The sequence below is a fragment of the Podarcis tiliguerta genome (assembly GCF_965153285.1).
Source record: "Podarcis tiliguerta genome assembly, chromosome: 2".
In the NCBI taxonomy this organism is placed as follows: domain Eukaryota; kingdom Metazoa; phylum Chordata; class Lepidosauria; order Squamata; family Lacertidae; genus Podarcis; species Podarcis tiliguerta.
This window is the reverse complement of record NC_139535.1, coordinates 6,705,372-6,731,168: the sequence shown is the minus strand read 5'-3', so window position 1 is coordinate 6,731,168 and position 25,797 is coordinate 6,705,372. Positions and strand designations below refer to the sequence as shown.

At 48.0% G+C, this 25,797-nt stretch overlaps 2 protein-coding genes and 1 long non-coding RNA gene across 5 annotated transcripts in view; 1 reads left to right on the top strand and 2 right to left on the bottom strand.

Moving 5' to 3' along the window:
* The window catches only part of LOC310672804 (uncharacterized protein), a 31,212-nt gene extending 25,798 nt beyond the window's left edge, over positions 1-5,414 (bottom strand). Inside the window, exons 1-2 of the mRNA XM_083430461.1 lie at positions 5,204-5,414; positions 1,888-2,691 (exon numbers count right to left, since the gene is read on the bottom strand). Coding sequence (XP_083286587.1) covers positions 1,888-2,610 — 723 coding nt within the window. The 5' untranslated portion in view covers positions 2,611-2,691; positions 5,204-5,414. The remainder of the gene's footprint in view (positions 1-1,887; positions 2,692-5,203) is intronic.
* The window catches only part of LOC310671218, a 497,424-nt gene that overhangs the window by 455,753 nt on the left and 15,874 nt on the right, over positions 1-25,797 (top strand). The gene's annotated exons all lie outside the window — the stretch shown is intronic.
* On the bottom strand, positions 12,098-24,234 carry LOC310670236 (uncharacterized protein). 3 transcript variants are annotated; one of them, XM_083425189.1, is made up of 5 exons: positions 24,084-24,234; positions 21,380-22,206; positions 16,999-17,131; positions 14,369-14,620; positions 12,098-13,451 (listed from the first exon to the last, which is right to left on the bottom strand). In XM_083425189.1, the coding sequence occupies exons 2-5, from the start codon at positions 22,094-22,096 to the stop codon at positions 12,364-12,366; spliced, it is 2,190 nt and encodes a 729-aa protein (XP_083281315.1). In that variant the 5' UTR covers positions 22,097-22,206; positions 24,084-24,234; the 3' UTR covers positions 12,098-12,363. The 3 variants fall into 3 exon arrangements, with proteins under 3 accessions (XP_083281315.1, XP_083281313.1, XP_083281314.1); XM_083425187.1 differs by lacking the exon at positions 24,084-24,234 and adding an exon at positions 23,761-23,959; XM_083425188.1 differs by lacking the exon at positions 24,084-24,234 and adding an exon at positions 23,821-23,959.

Sequence of the window (25,797 nt, the reverse complement as noted above, 5' to 3'; positions counted from 1 at the left end):
AATGTATTAAACCTTTAGTTTTGCATCTTTTAACCTTCAACTTTTTCCATACTCCTTCACCGCATTATTACTAATAACCTTTTAACCTCCATCCGATGTCATTCTAACTTTCATTAATTTTATAATATTTCTGTAAATAGTCTTTAAATTTCTTCCAATCTTCTTCCACCGTCTCTTCTCCCTGGTCTCTGATTCTGCCACAAATAATAATAAGAATAAGAATAAGAATAAGAATAAGAATAAGAATAAGAATAATAATTTATTATTTGTACCCCACCCATTTGGCTGGGTTTCCCCCAGCCACTCTGGGCGGCTTCCAACAAAGATTAAAAATACATCAAAATGTCACACATTAAAAACTTCCCTGAACAGGGCTGCCTTCAGATGTTTCCTAAATGTCATGTAGTTGTTTATCTCCTTGAAATCTTTTGGGAGGGCGTTCCACAGGGCGGGTGCCACTACTGAGAAAGCCCTCTGCCTGGTTCCCTGTAACCTCACTTCTTGCAGTGAGGGAGCCACCAGAAGGGCTTCAGCACTGGGCTTAGGCCTGCAAATTCCTGGCTGGACCTAACTCACAATGCTTTAGTGAAAATAAGGACACAGGAACAGCCCGCTGGATCAGGCCAATGCCCATCAAGTCCAGCATCCTATTTGGGCTGGATGTTCATCAGTATGCAGATGATAGCCAGCTCTACCTCTCCTTTAAATCAGAATCAGTGAAGGCGATGAAAGACCTCTGTGAGTGTCTGGAGGTGGTTGGAGGATGGACGGCGGCTAACAGATTGAGGTTGAATCCTGACAAGACAGGGGTACTTTTTTGGTAGGACAGGGGGCAGGCAGGTGTGGAGGACCCCCTGGACCTGAAAGGGGTAACTACGCCCCTGAAGGACCATGAGCACAGCCTAGGAGTCATTTTGGACACACAGCTGTCCATGGAGGCGCAGGTCAATTCTGTGTCCAGGGCAGCTGTCTACCAGCTCTATCTGGTACGCAGGCTGAGACCCTACCCGCCCGCAGACTGTCTCTCAAGAGTGGTGCATGTTCTGCTTATCTCCCGCTTGGACTATTGCAATGCGCTCTACATGGGGCTACCTTTGAAGGTGACCCGGAAACTACAACTAATCCAGACTGCGACAGCAAGACTGGTGACTGGGAGCAGCCGCCGGGACCATATAAGACCGGTCCTGAAAGACCTACATTGGTTCCCAGTACGTTTCCGGGCACAATCCAAAGTGTTGGTGCTGACCTTTAAAGCCCTAAACAGCCTAGGCCCAGTATTTAGCGATTTAGCGCTTCTGTGCATGCGTGAGCGCCAAAACCCGGAAGTAACCCGTTCCGGTACTTCCAGGTTCGGCACGGTCCGTAACCCGAAAATGCACAACCCGCAGTGTTCGCAACCCAAGGTATGACTATACCTGAAGGAGCATCTCCTCCCCCATTGTTCAGCCCGGACACTGAGGTCAGGATTTGAGGGCCTTCTGGCGGTTCTGCGAAAAGTGAGGTTACAGGGAACCAGGCAGAGGGCCTTCTCGGTAGTAGCACCTGCCTTGTGGAACGCCCTCCCATCAGATATCAAGGAAATAAAAAACTACCTGATTTTTAGAAGACATCTGAAGGCAGCCCTGTTTAGGGAACTTTTTAATATTTAGCGTTTTATTGTGCTTTTAATATTCTGTTGGGAGCCGCCCAGAGAGGCTGGGGAGACCTGGCCAGATGGGTGGGGTATAAGTAATAAATTATTATATTATTATTAATTGTCACCTCAGCCAGACAATAAACACTCAATGAGGGTCTGAAGCAGAGCCTGGGAAGTGTCCTGAGGGGTGCTGGGGGATGCATTTGGCCCACCGTGCCTGAGGTTCCTCCACCTAGATTAGACCTCCTCACCTTCTGCTGTTCCCATCTCTCTGTCTCCTTCTGCCTCTGTAGAAAATCCTCCGCCAGGGCCACCGCCTGGGAACAGCTGTCCGGGCCGCATTCCCTGACCCAGCTCTGGATCTCCGATGGTAGGATGCTCAGGAACTGCTCCAGGATAAGCAGCTCCAGGATCTGCTCCTTGGTGTGCCTCTCCACTTTCAGCCAGCGGTGGCAGAGCTCCTGGAGATGGCTGTAGGCCCCTCTCGGACCATCAGCCTCCTGGTAGCAGAAGCGCCGGAAGTGCTGGCGCTGCTTCTCCCTGCTGATGGCGTCCCCGCGCAAGATGGCCGCCTTCACTTTCCCATAATCCTCTCTGTCTCTGGCCTCCAAGTTGCCAAAAGCCCATTTGGCCTGTCCGCTGAGGGCCGGCAGGAGTCGAGCCACCCACTCCTCTTTGGGCCACTGGCAGGCTTTGGCCACTTGCTCAAAGGAGGCGAAGAAGGCCTTGGCGTCGTGCCAGGGGGTGGGCTCCTCTGGCCACTGTGGGATCCCCCACGCCGAGTGAGGAGACTCCACTTCCTTCAGGAACTGCTGCCACTGGGCTTCCCAGCACTGAAGGATGCCTTCCTTTGGCTCCTGTTTCACCTTTTGCTGCGAATGTGGCGTCCTTCTTGGGTATTTCTGGGTAACATGAGCATTTTCCCCAGATCCGCCTGACCCTTCCACCAGTCTGAGGCCTAGCGGGTCTTCCATCTGCAGGCTGGTGGCAATTCCTCCGCAGGACACTGACAGTCTCCGAATATTTCCGTAGATGCCCAGGAAAGGGGATTTCTTCTTCAGAGGTTGGGGGAGAGGAAGAAAGGAACACAAATAAACATTTGTTTCAAGATCATCAGCAAACATTTTATGCCAGCTTATTTTCTTTCTTTCTTTCTTTCTTTCTTTCTTTCTTTCTTATTTATGTATTTATGTATTTATGTATTTATGTATTTATGTATTTATGTATTTATGTATTTATTTATTTATTTATTTATTTATTTATTTATTTCATTTATATCCCATCTTTTTCCTCCAAATAGATCAAGGTGGCACAGATGTTTTGCTTCTTCCTCATATAAGGTTAGGGAAGCGGGTGGCACTGTGGGTTAAACCACAGAACCTAGGACTTGCCGATCAGAAGGTCGGCGGTTCGAATCCCCGCGACGGGGTGAGCTCCCGTTGCTCGGTCCCTGCTCCTGCCAACCTAGCAGTTCGAAAGCACGTCAAAGTGCAAGTAGATAAATAGGTACCACTCCAGTGGGAAGGTAAACGGCGTTTCCGTGCGCTGCTCTGGTTCACCAGAAGCGGCTTAGTCATGCTGGCCACATGACCCGGAAGCTGTACGCCGGCTCCCTCGGCCAATAAAGCAAGATGAGCGCCGCAACCCCAGAGTCGGTCACGATTGGACCTAATGGTCAGGGGTCCCTTTACCTTTACCTTTTACATATAGGGTTGGTTAGGCCAAGAAGCAGGCGACTGGCCCTCAAAGTCACATAGTGAGCTTCACGGCCGATCAGGGATTTGAACCCTCGTACCTACGGGACCGCCTCTCCTGGTATGCCCCACAGAGAAACTTACGGTCTTCAAATAAAAACATCTTGAAGGTCCCAGGCCACAGAGAAGTTAGGCTGGCCTCAACTAGAGCCAGGGCTTTTTCGGCCGTGGCTCCGATCTGGTGGAACACTCTGTCACAAGAGACAAGGGCCCTGCGGGACTTGACATCTTTCCGCAGGGCCTGCAAGACAGAGCTGTTCCACCAGGCCTTTGGCCAGGGCACAGCCTGACTCCCTCCCTCGATAATCTTCGCAGAGCTCTGGCCCAATGGTTGCCAGTGGCTTGAATTAATTAATTATATAATGAATGATTTTAGATGTGCTGTACTTTTGTACTGTTTTATTGTTGTTAGCCACCCTGAGCCCGGCTTCGGCTGGGGAGGGCGGGATATAAATAAAAGTTATTATTATTATTATTATTATTATTATGTCCCAGCTCCTGGCCTAGCACTCTAACACAAACGCCACACTGTGGCCACGGATTTATCCTCTCATTGAGAATGAGACCTGCGGCATGAGGGTAACATAGCCAAATGCCCCCCACCCGCCATGAGAGGATGGGGAGTCCCGGCATCACACCCAGAGCCGCATAGCTTAGAAATCCACACACCTCAATAACAAAGCAAACACACATCTCACATCCGCAACCTTTACCAAAAAAAGAAGAAACGCCATTGCTACTGCTATTCTGGTTTATAACCTGAAGATGGAAACTCGGGTCACTGAACGTGCCCCCAACACCATATGGTGGCGACGGGAATATCTGCATGCGCAGGGCTGCCATATTTCAAAAAGTGAAAATCTGGGCACAAAAGTTGTTGAGCTTTTTCCATTTTCCTGGACAGTTCAGCAATTTCCTGGACAGGGCACAATACCAGCTATGCCTGAGAAATTCAAGACATATGGCAGTCCAGTGCATGCAGGAATATCGGCTGTCAGACCCGCCCAGCCAAGTACTGTGTACAATAATGGGCAAAGTCATTTCAGGCAGGGAACATTCCCAACCCTACCTTGGGGTGCCAAAGACATAGACAGACAGACAGACAGACAGACAGACAGACACAGGTAGGTAGGTAGGTAGGTAGATGATAGATAGCTAGAGATAGATAGAAAATGATAGATAGATAGATAGATAGATAGATGATTGATAGATAGATAGATAGATGATAGATAGATAGATAGATAGATAGATAGATGATAGATAGATAGATGATAGACAGATAGATAGATAGATAGATAGGTAGGTAGATATCTGCATTGATATACTGCCCTCTCATAAAATAATCACTGCTGTGTACAGCAAGCTTACAAACGTAGCAGGAGCCTGAATCCGGGAACTTTTGCATGCAAAGCCCCCTTTTTGCTGCAAATCGCTCTGAGCTTATCCCCTTCACATTTTACCCTTCAGTGGGCAACCGGGATGGAGAATGAGCCTGGGGTCTTATGCAAAGCAAATAATAGGTGGAGGCTAGAACCCTGAGCTACTAGCTTTCTGGGTGCAAGGCATTATCGACCACTAGGAAGCATTCAATCGTGCAAGACCCACGTCAGTCAGCAGGAGAGTCTCAGGAACGCTGGAGCCCTGCCTGGGCTTCACCACCTGTCACCTGCTACACCTCCCTTTGCAGGTGCAAATCCTCCTCCCTCCCCACCCCCCTTTGATCTGGTCTCCTTCTCATCCCAGAATCGGGCTTCTCCTTCAGGAGCTCCAGCCCCAACAACAAAACGAAGAGATGGTGTAATGATAACCTCACCTAAAGGCATAGCCCCACACCAAAAAAAGAGAATCGGTTTCCGGGGGGAGGGGGAAAGAGGATGGAACAGGAAACGGGGCTTTCCAGTGTTTACATCCTGGGTTATGTTTTCACCACTTCCGTTTCCTCCTTTCTAGGAAGCTGGAGGGTCCTCCAAGGAACTCTCTCGTTTTAACTCCTCCATAGGCAGTGGGAAAATCCCCTTTTACACACAGGGAGTGTTTCCTCTAGCACCTAAAATGTACAGTATAGCTTTCATCATAGGCTGAAGAAGCATCTTTTCATCCTGTACTCTGACACCTGAGATAAAAGGGTGTTCATTTCATTTTTTTAATTTTATTTTATTTTACCCACCCTTTTCTTTTAATTGCAAACCCTTTTCCACTTATAATTGTGTTTTCGCATTGCTCTGTTTCCTTCCTTTGTGGTGAAGCATGGGTAAGGGTTAGAATGTAACAATAAAAATTTTAAAAGATAATGATACTTTTTGTTAGGACCAATAAAAAGGTTTTTTTCTGAGTAGCGAGCAAGTTTTCATATTCCACAAATCCTCCCTTGATCAAAGAAAGCTGATGGATGGAGAAAGGTCCCCCCCCCCCTTAACGTGAGAACCTGTGGACATCAAAGGAAACTGAACGCTGGAAGATTCGGGACAGGCAAAAGGAAAAGTCTTCATAGAATCACAGAATCATAGAGTTGGAAGAGACCACAAGGGCCATCAAGTCCAACCCCCTACCAAGCAGGAAACACCATCAGAGCACTCCTGACATATGGTTGTCAAGCCTCTGCTTAAAGACCTCCAAAGAAGGAGACTCCACCACACTCCTTGGCAGCAAATTCCACTGTCGAACAGCTCTTACTGTTAGGAAGTTCTTCCTAATGTTTAGGTGGAATCTTCTTTCTTGTAGTTTGGATCCATTGCTCCGTGTCCGCTTCTCTGGAGCAGCAGAAAACAACCTTTCTCCCTCCTCTATGTGACATCCTTTTATATATTGGAACATGGCTATCATATCCCCCCTTAACCTCCTCTTCTCCAGGCTAAACATGCCCAGCTCCCTTAGCCGTTCCTCATAAGGCATCGTTTCCAGGCCTTTGACCATTTTGGTTGCCCTCCTCTGGACACGTTCCAGTTTGTCAGTGTCCTTCTTGAACTGTGGTGCCCAGAACTGGACACAGTACTCCAGGTGAGGTCTGACCAGAGCAGAATACTTCTTTCCAGGACAGCAGAGCAAAACTGATTATGGAACTCTCTGCCACAGGAGGCGAAAGAAAATGCTTCTTCACACAGTGAATAATTACATGAGACAAGTTCCCAAACATGGCTTTAAAAGACTGGTCTTGGAGGTTGAGGCTATCAGTGGCTTCTAGCCATGGTCAAGAGGCCGTAATGCTTTTCAATTCTGGGAGCTGCAAGAGGGGAGAAAATGGTACTTACCTACTTGCATGTTCCCCATGGGCACTGTTGTAAAATTTAAGTTGCACACAGAGGAAAATGCCTTGAGAGAAATGATACTTTATTTTAGCACACAGAACAATCCCAAAAAGCCACTTTGACTCTTCCAAAGTGACCTCAAATATTCATATGCAGTTGGGGGAAGGAGATGGGGAGAGCTTCCCCATTGTCTTTTCACTTGCAAATCCCACTACGTTTTTGTTAAGCTGTCAATAGGTTTGTAAGTAAAGAATTTAGAAACTAAAGTATTTACCATCTTGCCCTGTTACCGGAAAAATCCGAGGGCTCCCTTGGACAAAAAGTAAAGACACCAACCAGAGTAAATTGGAGCAAATCAGCAGCCTGTAGGCTTGGCCTTTATTGATTTCCTGCTACAACCCTATATTAAGGTCTTATATATATATAATAAATGTTCATAAATGTACCAAGCAAACACGTACATAAATATGTGAACCACAAGTTTGAAGCAGTGCAGTCCTGGAGCCATTTTGGCTCCCAAACTGACCAAACGTTTACTCTGCAAGGTCAAAGGAAAATGGAAAAGCCTCCCCATTGTCTTTTCCTTCACAAATCCTGTCTTGAGGGTATATCTGTGTATGAATGGGGTGAGCCTGTGGCCTGGCTCAAGAACTGGGTATTTGTCACTACAAAAGACTGGCCAGGTTCCCCAGGGTAAGCATTAACAGGTAACCTGCCAGACAGGAGATAAACAACGACAGGAGATAAACAACGCACTTAGATTTCTGCTGTAGACCGCCCTTTCTGTGATGTATGTATGATGTTTCTGGGGGTGGGCTTGGACTCCAGGGTGGGCAATTTAAAGTGTCTATATAAGGGCGGGCACACCTGGGTTCTGGGTCGTCCTCCTTTCCTGCGTGTGAGGGGAGCACCCTGTTGCAACAGTTCAATAAAGATCAGGCTTACAAGCTGCTTTGCTTCTCAAGGCTGTATATTGTCTCCCTGCTTATTTAACTTATATGCAGAATTCATCATGCGAAAGGCTGGGCTGGATGAATCCCAAGCCGGAATTAAGATCGCCGGAAGAAATATCAACAACCTCAGATATGCAGATGACACAACCTTGATGGCAGAAAGTGAGGAGGAATTAAAGAACCTTTTTATGAGGGTGAAAGAGGAGAGCGCAAAATATGGTCTGAGGCTCAACATCAAAAAAGCGAAGATCATGGCCACTGGGCCCATCACCTCCTGGCAAATAGAAGGGGAAGAAATGGAGGCAGTGAGAGATTTTACTTTCTTGGGCTCCCTGATTACTGCAGATGGCGACAGCAGTCATGAAATTAAAAGACGCCTGCTACTTGGGAGAAAGGCGATGGCAAACCTAGACAGCATCTTAAAAAGCAGAGACATCACCTTGCCAACAAAGGTCCGTATAGTTAAAGCCATGGTTTTCCCAGTAGTGATGTATGGAAGTGAGAGCTGGACCATAAAGAAGGCTGATCGCCGAAGAATTGATGCTTTTGAACTATGGTGCTGGAGGAAACTCTTGAGAGTCCCATGGACTGCAAGAAGATCAAACACATCCATTCTTAAGGAAATTAGCCCTGAGTGCTCACTGGAAGGACAGATCCTGAAGCTGAGGCTCCAATACTTTGGCCACCTCATGAGAAGAGAAGAATCCCTGGAAAACACCCTGATGTTGGGAAAGATTGACGGCACAAGAAGAAGGGGATGACAGAGGACGAGATGGTTGGACAGTGTTCTCGAAGCTACAAACATGAGTCTGACCAAATTGCGGGAGGCAGTGGAAGACAGAAGTGCCTGGCGTGCTCTGGTCCAGGGGGTCACGAAAAGTCGGACACGACTAAACAACAACAACAATTCTCTGGTTGGCCTCTGTTCTTTTCACCGACCAATGGAGAACCTACAAAGGACTCTATAAGAGCTCTTGTGTTCCCCATAAGGGAATAAGGGCAGATTTTCGTTTATTACACTTCTCTGACCGATCATGGATTTAGGGGACTCAATGAGTCCCTTGGAGTGTTGAGCAGAAAATGCCAAACCCCATTTTTTTACATCAGCACAGCCACTGTGAGAACAGGGTGGGAACTTCTTATGTTCTTAAAAACAAGCTTTCTGAACAGGGCACAGTAGGAAAATGGGAAGATGCCTTAAACAGAGTCAGATCCATGTATCTCAGTATTGCTCAAGACATACTGCCGCCCGAGTTCCCCTCATTGTCTGCGAGTCCTGGAAAAGCTGCTCCCTGCCTTGCAGGTCTTCTCCCACCTGGTCTGGGAGGGCAGGCCCCGGACTGACTCCAGCTACAAAAGCAGAGGCTGCCAAACAGACTCTTGAACTGGGGTACTGTTTAGTGGGGTTTATATTGCGGGGAGCGTGTTGCTGTTAATTTTTTGTATCTCTTATTTTGCATATATACTCAAGCAAATGATCTGGAGTGCTCCAATATCTTCTTTCAGAGGGACTTAAATTGTGTTTTCCGCCAATGTCTACTGCACGTAACGGAGTTGGAAGGGACCCCAAGGTTCATCTAGTCCAACCCCCTGCATAGCTGTCAACTTTTCCCTTTTCTTGCGAGGAATCCTATTTGGAATAAGAGAATTTCCCTTTAAAAAGGGAAACTTTGACAGCTACGATCCCCTGCAATGCAGGAAACTTATCCCCAACATGCAGCTCAAACCCCTGATTCTGAGACTTCCGGGTTGGCGCTTCTGGTAATGGTGGATTTCCCCCGTTCGGGAGGAATCAGCTCCTTGGAAATTAGGGTCTGACCGCCACGGCAAGGCAGAGACCCGTCAGAAACCACGGGCGGAAGAAGCCCGTGGACTTGGGATGCGGTAGGTACCTTTTGCGCCTCCCCTACTCGCAGGGAGATTAAGTCCCGTGCTCTACCGAGATATCCCAGCTGACAAGGCTTAGCTTTAGAGCATACAGAACAAGTCCTCCCTGGTGTCATTCCCATAATAAGCCATCTCCAGACTTACCCCAAGAGCCAGTCCTGAAGGTACGGCTCTTTACTCTGTCCCCTCTGGTACCTGAGAGGTGTATTTGCAGGGCATACCCTATTCTTGCGATTGTAGTCCAGTTTTGTTTTTTCTAAAAATTATTTATTAAATTTATATAGCATCCTTCATCAGAGGATCACAGGTTTACAGTATAAAAACACAAAAATATATAACGTAATAACAAACAAAACAATAACACCCCCCCCCCCGAAACACACACACACAGTTTCAAAGATAGGTTAATTAACCAAAGGCCTGGGAAAAGAGGAACGTTTGAATTTTTAATTGTTGTAACCCACACTTGGACCTGCTGGCAAAGGGTAGGTAATAAATTTAATGATTTATTGAATTTCAATTAAATTTAATGATGATCATGATAATAATCTGCCGTGCCTTTGTTTTCAAACAGCTTCGTTCTCGAATGTTTTGGCTCCCGGACACCGCAAACCCAGAAGTGACTGTTCCGGTTTGCGGACTATTTTTGGAAGTCAAACATCCGACGGGGCTTCTGATTGGCTGCAGGAGCTTCCTGCAACCAATCAGAAGCCGCACTTTGTTTTCCGAATGTTTTGGAAGTCGAACGGACTTCCGGAACAGATTCGGTTCGACTTCCAAGGTACAACTGTACAGTGGTACATCTGGATGCAAACAGGATCCATTCCGGAGCCCCATTCACATCCTGAGTAAAACGTAAGACACGTCTGCGCGTGCGCAGGTCGCATTTTGCCGCTTCTGCGCGTGACGTCATTTTGAGCGTCTGCGCATGTGGCGAAACCCGGAAGTAACGCGCTCCGTTACTTCTGGGTCGCCGCGGAGCGTAACTTGAAAATGCTCAACCTGAAGCACATCTAACCCAAGGTATGACTGTACTGAGTTAGACTGTTGGTCCACGTAGATCAGTATTGTCAGCACGGATCGGCAGCAGCTCTCTAACGGTTTCAGGCAGGGGATCTTTCAGGCAAGCTTGGGGCCCTCCGGGCGGTTATTAGACTTTTGACTACCATCAGCCAAGACAAGCAAGGCCAATGGTCAGGGATGATGGTATTTGTAGTCCAGCAACAGCTAGGCCTCACCCCGGGTCTAAAGCATCACTAAACCATTTCTTACTAACCCAAAGATTTTTCCCCCTTCCCCAGCTTTCTATTATTCTGTGATACTTCTGCAAAGATTTCCCAGAACTGCCGCTCTCAATTAAAGAAAACGGAGTGCACCAAACTCATTGTTTGTTGATCAAACAAAAACTGCTCGAACCACCATACGGATTAAACAATCATTGGTAATAAAACAGTCTTCAAAGTTTTTAAAACGAAGGGAGGTGTGTCTTCCCTTAGAATTATTGTGGGGGTTCCCCCCACTGGTGAAAACTGATTTTCACAGCACAACCCCACACCTGCCGACTCTGAAAGCCCGAGTCTCATGAGGTCACTCCCAAGCTCAGCGAGTCCCGGATCGAACCTTTACCAGAAGTCTCCAGCTCCCTGATCCCTTTGACTGGAGGTGGCGAAGGCAGGACCTGGGACCTTCTGTATGCAAAGCAGTTGCCCTACCAAAATGAGTGACAGCTTCTCCCTAGAATGGTACAATACCTTTCTCGTGGGACGGGCTAACAAACCTGCTTTTTTCCCTTTCTGTCAGGGTCCACATTCTCTTAGGAGCCACATGCCAGCAGAGGGAGAGGGTGGAGTCAGCGGTGGGTGGGGCCAAAGCCCAAAGTGGACAGGACCAGAGCCAAAAATGGGTGGGACGCTTGTCTCTGTAGGTGTCTCTCTCTCAACCGCCTCTTTTACGCCCTTTCTCTCTCCCTCAATTTCCCCTTTTCTCTCTGTGCCACCCGCTTCTCTCTCTCTCTCAACCACCCTCTTTTCTTTCATTCCCCCCACCTGCATGAAATCAGGTTAAAAACCGAATGAAATCAGAGAGAGCCACATGTGGTCATCCCTGCTGCAGGGGGGAAACTTGGAACACAGTTGTACCTTGGAAGTCGAACGGAATCTGTTACGGAAGTCCATTTGACTTCCAAAAATTTTGGAAACCAAAGTGGCTTCTGATTGACTGCAAGAAGCTCCTGCAGCCAATCAGAAGGCACGTCGGACGTTCGGCTTCCAAAGAACGTTCACAAACCAGAACACTCACTTCCAGGTTTGCAGCGTTCAGGAGCCCAAACCTTTATGTGTCAAGGCATTCAGTTTCCAAGGTACAGTCATACCTCGGGTTGAAGTAGCTTCAGGTTGAGCATTTTCAGGTTGCGCTCTGCAGCGACCTGGAAGTAACAGAACGCGTTACTTCCGGGTTTCGCCGCTCGCGCATGCACAGACGCTCAAAATGATGTCACGCGCATACACAGAAGTGGCACACGCAGATTGCGTTCACTTCAGGATGCGAACGGGGCTCCGGAATGGATCCCGTTCGCATCCAGAGGTACCACTGTATGACTGTACACCTATCTGAGAAAGCTAGGTGTCTCTGAATAAATTGATTTTAAGTCCTATGGGGGGGTGTTCTTGCACGTTAGGTTCCTGTGGTGCTTTTCCTCCGTTCATTCCAGGGAGAGTTCCGATTAACCAGCAAACCCCTACAAGTAACCGAGGCAAGGTTTCTCCTACGAGCGACGGCAACCAGCCGGAGACCCCCGCAACGACAAGCAGGCCAAAGCAGTTTACACAGCTTCCTCTGCGTGGGTTTTTCTCGCGAGATGCGAGTTCGAAACAAAGCTCTCCCCGCAGTCAAGAGCGCTCGTGGGGCTTCTCCCCGACGTGGACCCTGCCGTGCGCAAGGAGGAGCCGTTTGCGGCTGAAGCATTTCCCACAGGCCGCGCATTTGTGGGGCTTCTCGCCCGTGTGGGTCCGCCGGTGCGAGGTGAGGCCCGCGCTCCAGCCAAAGGTCTTCCCGCACTCGAAGCAGCGGTACGGCTTCTCCCCCGTGTGGATCCTGCGGTGCGAGGAGAGCTCGGCGCTCCGCCGGAAGCTCTTCCCGCAGTCGGGGCACTTGTGGGGCTTGTCCCGCTGGTGGATCCTCACGTGCTGGATGAGGTAGGAGACGCAGCTGAAGCGCTTGGCGCAGACGGAGCACTTGTGGAGCTTCTCCCCCGTGTGGCTCCTCTTGTGCTGCGCCAGCTGGGCATTGCGCCCGAAGCTTTTCCCGCAGGCGAGGCACTGGAAGGGCTTCTCCTTGGTGTGGATCCTCTCGTGGAAGATCAGGTGAGACCTCTGGCGGAAAGTCTTGGGGCAGGAGGCGCACTCGTAGGGCCTCTCGCCCGTGTGGGTCCGCCGGTGAAGGATGAGGTTGGAGCTGCAGGCGAAGCGCTTCCCGCAGGCGGCGCACTTGTAGGGCCGGTCGCCCGTGTGCATGCGCCGGTGGCGCAGGAGGTACGAGTTGCAGCTGAAGCTCTTTCCGCAGGCGGCGCAGGCGTACGGCTTCTCGCCCGTGTGGATCCTCTCGTGCACCACCAGGTAGGAGTTGCAGCTGAAGCTCTTGCCGCAGGCGGCGCAGCGGAAGGGCTTCTCCCCCGTGTGGATCCTCTCGTGGCGGATCAGGTGAGACTTATCCCGGAAGGTCTTGGGGCAGGAGGAGCACTGGTGCGGCTTCGTCTTCCCCTCGTGCATCTGCTGGTGCCGGGTCAGGTTGTCCTTGCGGCTGAGGCTCTTCCCGCACTCGCCGCACCGGTAGGGCGCTTTCTGAGCTGGGGCTCTTTTGTGCCCTGAGAGGGGGGGGTCGTTTCCCGGGCAACCGGGAGGGATCGGGTACCATTCCGCTTGCTCCAGGCTCCCCAGGCAACTGTGCTTCCCTTCGAACGCTCTCGCCTGCCTGCCGTCTAACAGAACATGGAAAAAAGAAGGAAAGGGAAGAGGCATGTATGAGGACAGCGAGAACCAACCACCTAGAGTTCCCAGCAGCTTGTATTACGAGTATTTTTGATTATTAATTTGCATGACGCAAACGTAACATGAGGTATGACTGTATTTTCTCACAAGCAGTGGGTAATATTCAATCGCATTTTACTCCGAGTAGACCCGCTGATGAATGAAGCTAAGTTAGGTCTGTTGATTTCTACTTTAAGTGAAACTTAAGTCAAGTAGGGACGCAAGTGGCGCTGTGGGTTAAACCACAGAGCCTAGGACTTGCCGATTAGGACTTGTTGTGATTAGGCATTTTCCTTGCCACATTTTGTGAATGAATCATGATGTAGTAGTCATAAGGGTCTTCACCACCATGGGGATAAATCACTCATAAAGAACTGTGGGATACTCAGGGGGTGGTGACTAAATGGGGCTTTGATAGAAACTTATGAAGGTATGAATACTGGTGAGAGGGATAGAGGGAAAGTATCCTTCCTTTCAAGGGTGGTGCTGTGGGTTAAAACCACAGAGCCTAGGACTTGCCGATCAGAAGGTCGGCGGTTCGAATCCCCGCGACGGGGTGAGCTCCCGTTGCTCGTTCCCTGCTCCTGCCAACCTAGCACTTCAAAAGCATGTCAAAGTGCAAGTAGATAAATAGGAAACGCTCCGGCGGGAAGGTAAACGGCGTTTCCGTGTGCTGCTCTGGTTCGCCAGAAGCGGCTTAGTCCTGCTGGCCACATGACCCGGAAGCTGTATGCCGGCTCCCTCGGCCAAAAAAGCGAGATGAGCGCCGCAACCCCAGAGTTGGCCACAACTGGACCTAATGGTCAGGGATTCCTTTACCTTTACCTAAGTTGAGTAACACCCATTGAATATGTGTCCTGTCTCTAACCGTTGGAGATTCTTTGCTGGACCTTGACATCGCCAACATCATTGAGATCTCCTCTAAAAGGAATGGATCCACATGTGGTCTTCTCTGGGTCGATCTCCTGACAGCTCTCTCTCATGTGCCAATTCTCCTGCTTATTCCATGGGGAAATGCTCTGCTCTGCTCTCTCCAGGGGCAGTCCGTGGACCCCCAATTGCTCCAGACTGCCTGGGGTGTATTTTGCTTCTTCACAAGCGTCGACACAGCCTTCAGCGGCTAGGGAAAAAAAGAGTCATCCCAATCACAAACGTACGGTCAGCCGAGCAAAGAGCAGGGGCCGGGGCAATGAAACCAGATTTTGAAACGAGAACATAAGAAAAGAACCTTCATACGATAATCTTTATTGTCGTTGTCCCAATGCATGTAGATTTTTAATTTCATTGTTCAGTATGGGACAATGACAATAAAGATATCGTATATCGAAATTGAAAAAATCTACATCAGACATTCAAAAACCAACAAGCCTGCTATCCCTGCCTGGTTAGCCCCCTAAAAACTCAGATACCCCATTTTTAAAATACAATATACTCCCATAGAGACTCCTTACACTGCGTTTAAAACCAAAATCGCATTTGAATAGAAACTGTTTCCCAGGCGGCTAGTCCTAGTCTTTATAACCCTGTACCTTCTTCCAGAAGGCAGAAGCTGAAAGAGATCATTTCCGGGGTGTGCACTATCCTGCGCTATCTCTGCAGCTTTTTTGTGACACCTGGAAGCGTAGATTTGATCCAAGGTGGGAAGAGTGCACCCAATTATTCTCTCTGCAGTCTTTACAACCCTGGACAGCATTGTTTCTTCCCTGACCACGCAGCTCCCAAACCACACACACAGACCATAAGTTAATACACTCTCCGCAGTACAATGGTAAAATGCCATCGACAGGTCCCTTCATGGAGGCCATCTGTCTTGGAGGCCTGAGTCGAGATTCCTGCACTGCAGGGGGTTGGACTAGATTGCCCTCTGGTCCCCTTCCAAATCTACAGTTCAATGGTCCTACGGAGAAAAGGGCTATTGGTGGTTACGCTTTGCCTCCACGACCAGAGGAAGCAATACTTCTGAACGCCTGTTGCCAGATACCACAGGTGCTTGAATCCTGCCTCTGGCTGGCCACTGTGAAAACAGGATGCTGGACTAACCGCTTGGCCTAATCCAGGAAACTCTTCCTATGTTCTTAATGAACCTGCTACAAAACTGTCTTTCCAATGGAGTAACTAGAAATGGAAACATTTTGATAAAGATGTCTCCATTTGGAGAAAGGTGCCTACTGGCTTGATGCTAAAGGGGCACCCAAGTGCAACAGCCTAATAATAATAATAATAATAATAATAATAATAATTTTTTATTACTTCCAAAACCAAAAAAAAGAAAATTTACAAACATCAAATTCAACATCCATATTCATTTTCCAACTTAAACCTATTACATAATTAACTAAATTAAAATATACCTAAATACTCTAAACTTCCCTTTGCTGTATACAAATACAACACAGTTAGAAAATTTATATTAAAGGTTTTATATTATAAATAATATTTCAAATTCCCCTATACCACCCGTTCCCCTTCACCCATGTGTGATCTTATTTTATTTTTACTTCTTCACTCTTGTTGTGTTGTTAATAATAATTTATTATTTATACCCTGCCCATCTGGCTGGGTTTCCCCAGCCACTCTGGGCAGCGACCAACAGAAAATTAAAAACACGGTAAAAAATCAAACATTAAAAACTTCCCGAAACAAAGTTGCCTTCTGATGTCTTCTAAAAGTCAGATAGTTGTTTATTTCCTTGACATCTGATGGGAGGGCGTTCCACAGGGCAGGGGCCACTACTGAGAAGGCCCTCTGCCTGGTTCTCTGTTACCTCACTTTTCGAAGCAAGGGAACTGCCAGAAGGCCCTTGGCACTGGACCTCAGTGTCTGAGCAGAACTATGGGGGTGGAGACGCTCCTTCAGGTATACAGTGGTACCTCAGGTTAAGAACTTATTTCGTTCTGGTGGTCTATTCTTAACCTGAAACTGTTCTTAACCTGAAACACCACGTTAGCTAATGGGGCCTCCCGCTGCTGCAGCACAATTTCTGTTCTCATCCTGAAGCAAAGTTCTTAACCCAAGTTACTATTTCTGCGTTAGCGGAGTCTGTAACCTGAAGTGTCTGTAACCTGAGGTACCACTGTACTGGGCCGAGCCCTATCTGTGATTCCCAGCAATACAGAACCATAGAGTTGGAAGGGGTCCCGAGGGTCATCCAGTCCAACCCCCTGCAATGACGGAATCTTTGTCCCAACGTGGGGCTCGAACCCACAACCCTGAGATGAAGATTCTCAGGCTCTACCGACTGAGCTGCCTCCAGCAGTGCAGGTAGAACATAGCCACCGCAGATAGTAGACACTGTTGGGTCCATGAATTTGGAGCTCCCAGATGGGGCTGAGGGGAGCTGGGAGCCCGACAGCGGCTTTTGCTGTTGGAGCTGAGCCTACAGAGCCTCGAACCCACAACCTCCCAAGTGCCACTGAGCTGAGCTGCCTGATCCCAGACTGAGCTCTGCAGGGATTTTCTCCGTTCCCGCCAGGAAGTCAGGCAGGTAACAATGCTCACCTAGGAGACCGGCCTCTCCGCAGCCACAGTCCTCCTGCTTGGCTGCCACGCCGAGCTGATTCTGGTCAGCATCTACAGGATCCTGGCTTGGCCCCGTGAAACTGACGGCTGCCTCCGCGAGGAGAGTCAGCACCTGGAAACAGGCGAGAGCAACAATTTAAAGCAGGGTGGACCAACCCGTAGTGATGTATGGAAGTGATGTATGGAAGTCGTATGGAAGTGAGAGCTGGACCATAAAGAAGGCTGTTCGCCGAAGAATTGATGCTTTTGAATTATGGTGCTGGAGGAGACTCTTGAGAGTCCCATGGACTGCAAGAAGATCAAACCTATCCATTCTGAAGGAAATCAGCCCTGAGGGCTCACTGGAAGGACAGCTCCTGAAGCTGAGGCTCCAATACTTTGGCCACCTCATGAGAAGAGAAGACTCCCTGGAAAAGACCCTGATGTTGGGAAAGATGGAGGGCACAAGGAGGAGGGGACGACAGAGGATGAGATGGTTGGATAGTGTTCTCTAGGCTACCAGCATGAGTTTGACCAAACTGCGGGAGGCAGTGGAAGACAGGAGTGCCTGGCGTGCTCTGGTCCATGGGGTCACGAGGAGTCGGACACGACTAAACAACAACAAGGACCAACCGGTATCCCGCAAGGCCTCTTTCGGCAGCCCTTGGCAACGTTGGAGAACAAAACATCTTAAAGCCTAAAAAAGTTCATGTATGCCATCACAGCAGCAAAAATTATTGTGGCGAGGAAGTGGGAAAATGAAACAATACCGACAATCACAGATTGGCAGATACTCATGTTAGAATATTTACAACTAGCAAAACTGACGGGAAGAGTTAGAGGAGGATTGAACCAGAAAATATTTGGAGAATGGAGAATATTTAAGGATTGTATAAGATCATATTGTACCAACCACACCATATTAGCAGAACTTGAGTGATACTTGTAAACACAATAAATACCGTTTGTGGAGTAGACGTTACGAAAATTTAATTCAGGGTGCGACCCACGAATACAGTGGTACCTTGGTTCTCAAACTCAATCTGTCCTGGAAGTCCGTTCGACTTCCAAAACATTCGCGAACCAAGGCACGGCTTCTGACTGGCTGATTGGCCCTGGAAAGCTGCCTTCAGGTGTCTTCCAAAAGTCAGAGAGTTGTTTATTTCCTTGACATCCGATTCTTGCTGCACACCTGGTCTGAGACGTTGAACCACCCTGCCAGTACACTGATCAAAAAGCCACATTTCCCTAACACAACAGGTGAATAGAACGTTAAGACGATAGCATAATAATAATAAGGAAAACAGATGCAACATACTCCCTGCCTGCATGCAACCTGATTTAGATCATTGATCCATCTAGCTGGAGGTCTTTCAGATGGAGGTCTCCCCCAGGCTGGGGGACTGAATCTGGGACCATCTGAAGGCAAAGCAGACATTTTACTCCTGAGCTAGGGCCTTTCCCCTACACAAGCTCTGCATCTAGAAGAGTGACTAGTGGGGTGCCACAGGGTTCTGTCTTGGGCCCGGTCTTATTCAACATCTTTATCAACGACTTGGATGATGGACTCAAGGGCATCCTGATCAAATTTGCAGATGACACCAAACTGGGAGGGGTGGCTAACACCCCAGAGGACAGGATCACACTTCAAAACGACCTTGACAGATTAGAGAACTGGGCCAAAACAAACAAGATGAATTTTAACAGGGAGAAATGTAAAGTATTGCACTTGGGCAAAAACAATGAGAGGCACAAATACAAGATGGGTGACACCTGGCTTGAGAGCAGTACATGTGAAAAGGATCTAGGAGTCTTGGTTGACCACAAACTTGACATGAGCCAACAGTGTGACGCGGCAGCTAAAAAAGCCAATGCAATTCTGGGCTGCATCAATAGGAGTATAGCATCTAGATCAAGGGAAGTTATAGTGCCACTGTATTCTGCTCTGGTCAGACCTCACCTGGAGTACTGTGTCCAGTTCTGGGCACCACAGTTCAAGAAGGACACTGACAAACTGGAACGTGTCCAGAGGAGGGCAACCAAAATGGTCAAAGGCCTGGAAACGATGCCTTATGAGGAACGGCTAAGGGAGCTGGGCATGTTTAGCCTGGAGAAGAGGAGGTTAAGGGGGGATATGATAGCCATGTTCAAATATCTAAAAGGATGTCACATAGAGGAGGGAGAAAGGTTGTTTTCTGCTGCTCCAGAGAAGCGGACACGGAGCAATGGATCCAAACTACAAGAAAGAAGATTCCACCTAAACATTAGGAAGAACTTCCTGACAGTAAGAGCTGTTCAACAGTGGAATTTGCTGCCAAGGAGTGTGGTGGAGTCTCCTTCTTTGGAGGTCTTTAAGCAGAGGCTTGACAACCATATGTCAGGAGTGCTCTGATGGTGTTTCCAGCTTGGCAGGGGGTTGGACTCGATGGCCCTTGTGGTCTCTTCCAACTCTACGATTCTATGATTCTATGATCTTCCCTCTTCTGCGCTGAGGTGTACATGACACTCTGCCGAACCTGGCCCACTCAGCCGCCTGAAACCTTCTCACCTGCTTCGCTTTTATATATATATATAATTTTCAATAAATTTTCTGTTTTACAATTAAAATCCTCATTTAAACATCCTTAAAATTTCAGCTACTTCCCTTCTTCTCTTTCCACGGTTCATTTTGCATAACATAAGGTGAAGGGTAAAGATGTTAGGATATTTCCGTTCCACCTTAAAAGGGAACAGACTTTGAGTCACAGAGTCTGCGTATTTCCTGTTTTCACAGGATGTTTCTGTTGTGTCTTTGCTTTTGTTTCTCTCTCTCTCTCTGCCGGAGACATCTGAAGCAGGCAGTCATGTTTTTCTTTGTTCTGATCAACGCTGAATAAACTTGTAAATAATACTCTCCTGACTGCATCTTTCACTGTGCATTATCTGCTGATAGAGCGTGTTCAGCTCTGGAATGTGGGAAGCTATTTCTGGAGGTCGTGTCGCTAATTGCTGATACTGCGTGTCTACGGGAGATCAATGGACGTCCGGAGACGACGTGGAGTCATGATGGACTTTGTCTCCCTGGCAGTATGCCAACAAAAGGGACCCCTGACCATTAGGTCCAGTCGTGACCGACTCTGGGGTTGTGGCGTTCATCTCGCTTTATTGGCCAAGGGAGCTGGCATACAGCTTCCAGGTCATGTGGCCAGCATGACTAAGCCGCTTCTGGTGAACCAGAGCAGCGCACGGAAACGCCGTTTACCTTCCCGCTGGAGCGGTACCTATTTATCTACTTGCAGTTTGACGTGCTTTCGAACTGCTAGGTTGGCAGGAGCTGGGACCAAACAACGGGAGCTCACCCCGTCACGGGGATTCGAACCGCCGACCTTCTGATCATCAAGTCCTACGCTCTGTGGTTTAACCCACAGCACCACGGCATCCCCTTTGCACAACATAAATCCCTGCATATTTTACAAAAACTAAACCATTCAGTGTTCTATCATTGCATCCATCAAAATTTATTTACAAAATTTATCTGAATTCTGCCCACATTTTCAAGTGTACACAATTCCCCCCCCCATATATTCAATAAATGTTTTCCAATCTTCTCTAAACGTATGTTCTTCTTGTTCTCTTATTCTGTATGTTAGATCTACAAGCTGCACATATTCCATCACCTTAAGTTGCGAATCTTCTTTGGCTGGGACCTCGCTGGTTTTCCATTTTTGGGCTAACAAAACATGGGCCGCAGTAGTAGTAGACATAAATAACATTTTTTGACACCTGGGAATTTCCATCTGAATTATCCCCAACAAAAAGAACTCTGGTTTTTTGGGGGGAAGTGCTTTATAACACTTTCTTCAATTCATTATGGATTATTTCCCAATACTCTTTTACCCTTTTACATGTCCACCACATGTGGAAGAAAGTTCCCTGTCCACCTCTTTGCATCTCCAGCACTTATCTGATTCAGCCTTAAAGATCTTAGCAAGCCTATTTGGAGTTAAATACCACCTGTAAATCATTTTTACAGATTTACAGAAGGAGAATCTCCACCCCCATCATTCAGCCCGGACATTGAGGTCCAGTGCTGAGGGCCTTCTGGCGGTTCCCTCACTGCGAGAAGCCAAGTCACAGGGAACCAGGCAGAGGGCCTTCTCGGTGTTGGCACCCGTCCTGTGGAATGCCCTCCCACCAGATGTCAAAGAGAACAACAACTACCAGACTTTTAGAAGACATCTGACGGCAGCCCTGTTTAGGGAAGCTTTTAATGTTTAACAGACCACTGTATTTTAATACTTTGTTGGAAGCCGCCCAGGGTGGCTGGGGAGACCCAGCCAGATGGGCGGGGTATAAATAATAAATTATTATTATATTATTATTATTATATTTTACTCCTCACCTGCTTCTCCATCCTTTCGGCATCCTTCTGGAGGAAGTCCTCGGCCAGGGCCACCACCTGGGCGCACGTCTCCGGCCCCCACTGCCTGACCCAGCTCTGGACATCGGCCGGAAGGATGGCCAGGAGCTGCTCCAGGACCAGCAGCTCCAGGATCTGCTCCTTGGTGTGCCTCTCAATCTTCAGCCACGCCTGGCAAAGGTCCCGGAGCTGCCTATGGGCCCCCCTCGGCCCCTTGGCCTGCTGGTAGCAGAAGCCCCTGAAGCGCTGCCGCTGCTTCTCCCGCTTCAGAGCATCCCAGCGCAAGATGGCCGCCTTCACTTTCCCATAATCCTCTCTGTCTCCGGCTTCGAGTGCAAGGAAAGCCTGCTTGGCTCCACCGCCGAGGGCCGGCAGGAGCCGGGCTGCCCACTCCTCCCGGGGCCACCGGCAGGCTTCGGCCACTTGCTCAAAGGTGGCCAGGAAGGCCTTGGGGTCGCCCCATGGCTTGGGCTCCTCCGGCAATGGGCCAGTGGGGCTGAGGGGCTGAGGGGCCTCCACCATCTTCAGGAACTCCTGCCACTGGGCTTCCCAGTGTTGAAGCAAACCCTCGCAGGGCTCTTGTTTAACTAAGGTTGCGTCTGGAGTTTTTTGGACGACTTCTCCGACGGTCTCATGGGGGTCCTTGCCGCTGCCGTCCAGTGCCTCCCCTTGCGGACAGCTTCCTGGGTCCATTTTCATGCCGGTTCCACCTCAGCTGGTGGCCTGAGGGTCTCAAGAGTCTCACGACTCAAGAGAGTCGTGGCGGATGATGCTGCCACATTCTAGGCCGTCACGGAAGGGGTAGCTCCCTGGGTATAGCAAAGAAAGATCACAGAATTGTAAAATTCATAGCATTGGAAGGGAACCCAGGGATCATCAAGTCCAAGGCAAGAATTTTTTGCCCAATGTGGGGCTCAAACCGACAACCCTGAGATTAAGAGCTTCCTGGTCTACTCCAATTAAATTGATTTAGAAAGCATTTAACGTTTCAGAAATCCCTTAAGTGGTGTGTGTGCGGATGCCTGGTGATGATCTCCCAAAGCAACTACTCTATTCCGAACTTAAAAATGGAAAGCGTAATGCTGGTGGTCAACAAAAGAGGTTCAAAGACTGTCTCAAGGCAAATCTTTAAAAATGTAGTATAAACATTGACAACTGGGAAACACTGGCCTGCGAGCGCTCCAGCTGGAGAACAGCTTTTACCAAACTCAGGACGCAAACGTGCTAAGAGGAAGGCACACTTGGCAAATCCACACCGGATCAACTCCTGCCCAGAAACCAATGTCCCTACTGTGGAAGGACGTGTGGATCCAGAATTGGCCTCCATAGTCACTTACGGACTCACTGTTAAAACAGTGTTTATGGAAGACAGTCTTACTCGGCTATGAGTGATCGCTGAATAAGATATATCAGGATCAGACCGCTCCCCACAAAGTATCCTGGAAACTATAATTCGTTAACAGTGCTCAGAGTTTTAGGGCATCCCCTATTCTCTCCTTGTTGTGCTACAGTTCCCAGAGTCGAAAGGGGCCCTGGGGGTCGTGCAGTAATTATAATTGCAGCGTCGTTGCCTCCTAAATAAGGAGCCAGGGCACAGGGCAGAAGAGGCTCCGCTAACATCACGGCAAAGGCCCCAAAGATGCTGGCTAGTGGTCCCTCCATGCTGCTTAATTGCCCAAACCTGTAAAACAACCTAAACAACATGTCACTAGATAAGGCAAGAGGCTGTTCTGTACATTGTGCTGCTTCTTCCCTTTCAAGCTGCTGCAGTTTGCGAAGTCAACACAAATCAATTTTTCGCCTTCTCCTTGAGAACTCATCCTTTGAGGCCAGGACAATATGGATGATTATCATACATAACAACAGCAACAACAATAACACAGCACTTTTTAAAGCAATAATAATAATAATAATACAACAAAGCACCTTTTCAAGCAATAAACAACAACACAGCACCTTTTTAAGCAATAATAATAATAATAGTAATAATAATAATACAACAAAGCACCTTTTCAAGCAATAAACAACAACAACACAGCACCTTTTCATGCAATAATACAGCGGTATGGCTGTCTTCATAAGAATAAGTATGATTTGGATACAATGGAGGACCGTAAATTGGATTGACCTAAAATATGCAGCTAAAAAGGTTACTTAAAGAACCCATGAGGGTGGGGGGAGTCCTGATTCGGAAGAATCTTGTGTAAAATTCTAATATGTGCAAGAATATTATTTGTGTGAACGAATTTGTAAAATCAAATAATACGCAGGGATAAATATGATTGTGCAGCAGCACGGTCGTCAAATAAAACAACGGTAATACAGCGTCAACATGACAATATAGCAGCATTGCCTATTCCAACCTTTCCAAGTGAATTCTTCTAATAACAACAATAATATGGCAGCAGAGTCGTCTGGCGCACCTTTCCGGCAGCGGTTTGCTGTGCAGAAATCTGCAAAGGAGCCTTTTCCCCAGCCCACCACTCTCCTCCCCAAACGGGAACACAGGACCCTCCTCTAGATGCTGGGAGAGGGGAGGGAGGAAACCCCTGATTGTCTCTTTCGCTAATTAGCGCCCCCCCCCCCCCGCAGCCAGTCCTCCTCCCCCGGGCCCGTTTCCTCCCCGGGAATTTCCGTGCACCAAACCAGGCGCGCAACGCGTGTGTGCGCACACACACACACACACCACTTTTCCGGGCGCAGGAGGGGGAGAGGGGCTGCTGCGTTGAAAAGCATCCCGTGTTGCAGCGTCCTTGCTAGGAATCGCAGCCTCTTTCTGCATTAACTCTTTCTGCATCTCTCTCTCCCCCTCACCCTTATTTACAGGTAGGTAGTCGTGTTGGTCTGCGGTAGTCGAAACAAACAAACAAAAAATTCCTTCCAGTAGCACCTTGTTGTTGTTGTTTAGTCGTGTCCGACTCTTCGTGACCCCATGGACCAGAGCACGCCAGGCACTCCTGTCTTCCACTGCCTCCTGCAGTTTGGTCAAACTCATGCTGGTAGCTTTGAGAACACTATCCAACCATCTCCTCCTCTGTCGTCCCCTTCTCCTTGTGCCCTCCATCTTTCCCAACATCAGGGTCTTTCCCAGGGAGTCTTCTCTTCTCATGAGGTGGCCAAAATCTTGGAGCCTCAGCTTCAGGATCTGTCCTTCCAGTGAGCACTCAGGGCTGATTTCCTTAAGAATGGAGAGGTTTGATCTTCTTGCAGTCCATGGGACTCTCAAGAGTCTCCTCCAGCACCATAATTCAAAAGCATCAATTCTTCAGCGATCAGCCTTCTTTATGGTCCAGCTCTCACTTCCATACATCACTACTGGGAAAACCATGGCTTTAACTATACGGACCTTAGTTGGCAAGGTGATACATTCATACCTCGGAAGTCGAACAGAATCTGTTCCGGAAGTCCATTCGACTTCCAAAACATTCGGGAACCAAGGTGCGGTGTCCAATTGGCTGCAGGAAACTCCTACAGCCAATCAGAAGCCGTGGAAGCCCCGTCAGACATTCAGGTTCCAAAGAACGTTCACAAACCGGAACAATAACGTCCGGGTTTGCAGCGTTCAGGAGCCAAAACGTTTGTCTCGCAAGACGTTCGGGATCCAATGTACGACTGTAATGTTATAGCTTAATTCTTTTCTCTCTATATATATTTTTATTAAATTTTCTGTTTTACAATTTAAAACACTCATTTAAACATCCTTAAAATATCAGTGACTTCCCTTCCTCTCTTTCCATGGTTCATTTTGCCTGTCGTAAATCCCTGCATATTTTACATAAACTAAACCATTCAGTATTCCATTATTACATCCATCAAAACGTATTTACGCTGTTGAATTTATCTTAATGCTGCCAACATTTTCAAGTGTACACAATTCCCCCCCCCCCGCATATATTCAATAAACATTTTCCAATCTTCTCTAAACATATGTTCTTCTTGTTCTCTTATTCTAGATGTTAAATCCGCAAGCTGCGCATATTCCGGCAGCTGTTGCCACTCTTCTTTGGTTGGGACCTCACTCGTTTTCCATTTTTCAGCTAACGAAACATGGGCCGCAGTAGTAGCATACATAAATAACCTTTTTTGACACCTGGGAATTTCCATCTGAAATTCCTTCATTCTTTTACGGTCAAGTGGTATATAAATTTTATGAAACAAAAAATAAACTTGCTGAAACTGAACTAGTCCTTTCTGTGAACCCCAGTGTCAGCATTCTTGATTGTAAATGTTTTAGGGCAGAGACCCTTTTTCTCTTTCTCTCTCTCTCTCTCTCTCTCTCTCTCTTTTAAACTGTCCCAGAGATAGGGATGCTATGGCCCTTCGTGTCTTCTGGAATGTCTTCATAAACGACTTGGATAAAGGAATTGAGGGGATGCTCATCAAATTTGCAGATGACACCA

Excerpts from the sequence above, each read along its gene's own strand:
- LOC310670236 (XM_083425189.1), bottom strand. The coding sequence starts at position 22,096 with ATGAAAATGGACCCAGGAAGCTGTCCGCAAGGGGAGGCACTGGACGGC. Across the intron at positions 17,132-21,379 it reads CCGAAAGGATGGAGAAGCAG|GTGCTGACTCTCCTCGCGGA; the intron begins GTGAGGAGTAAA and ends GCCTGTTTCCAG. Across the intron at positions 13,452-14,368 it reads CCAGCAAAGAATCTCCAACG|ACGGCAGGCAGGCGAGAGCG; the intron begins GTTAGAGACAGG and ends ATGTTCTGTTAG.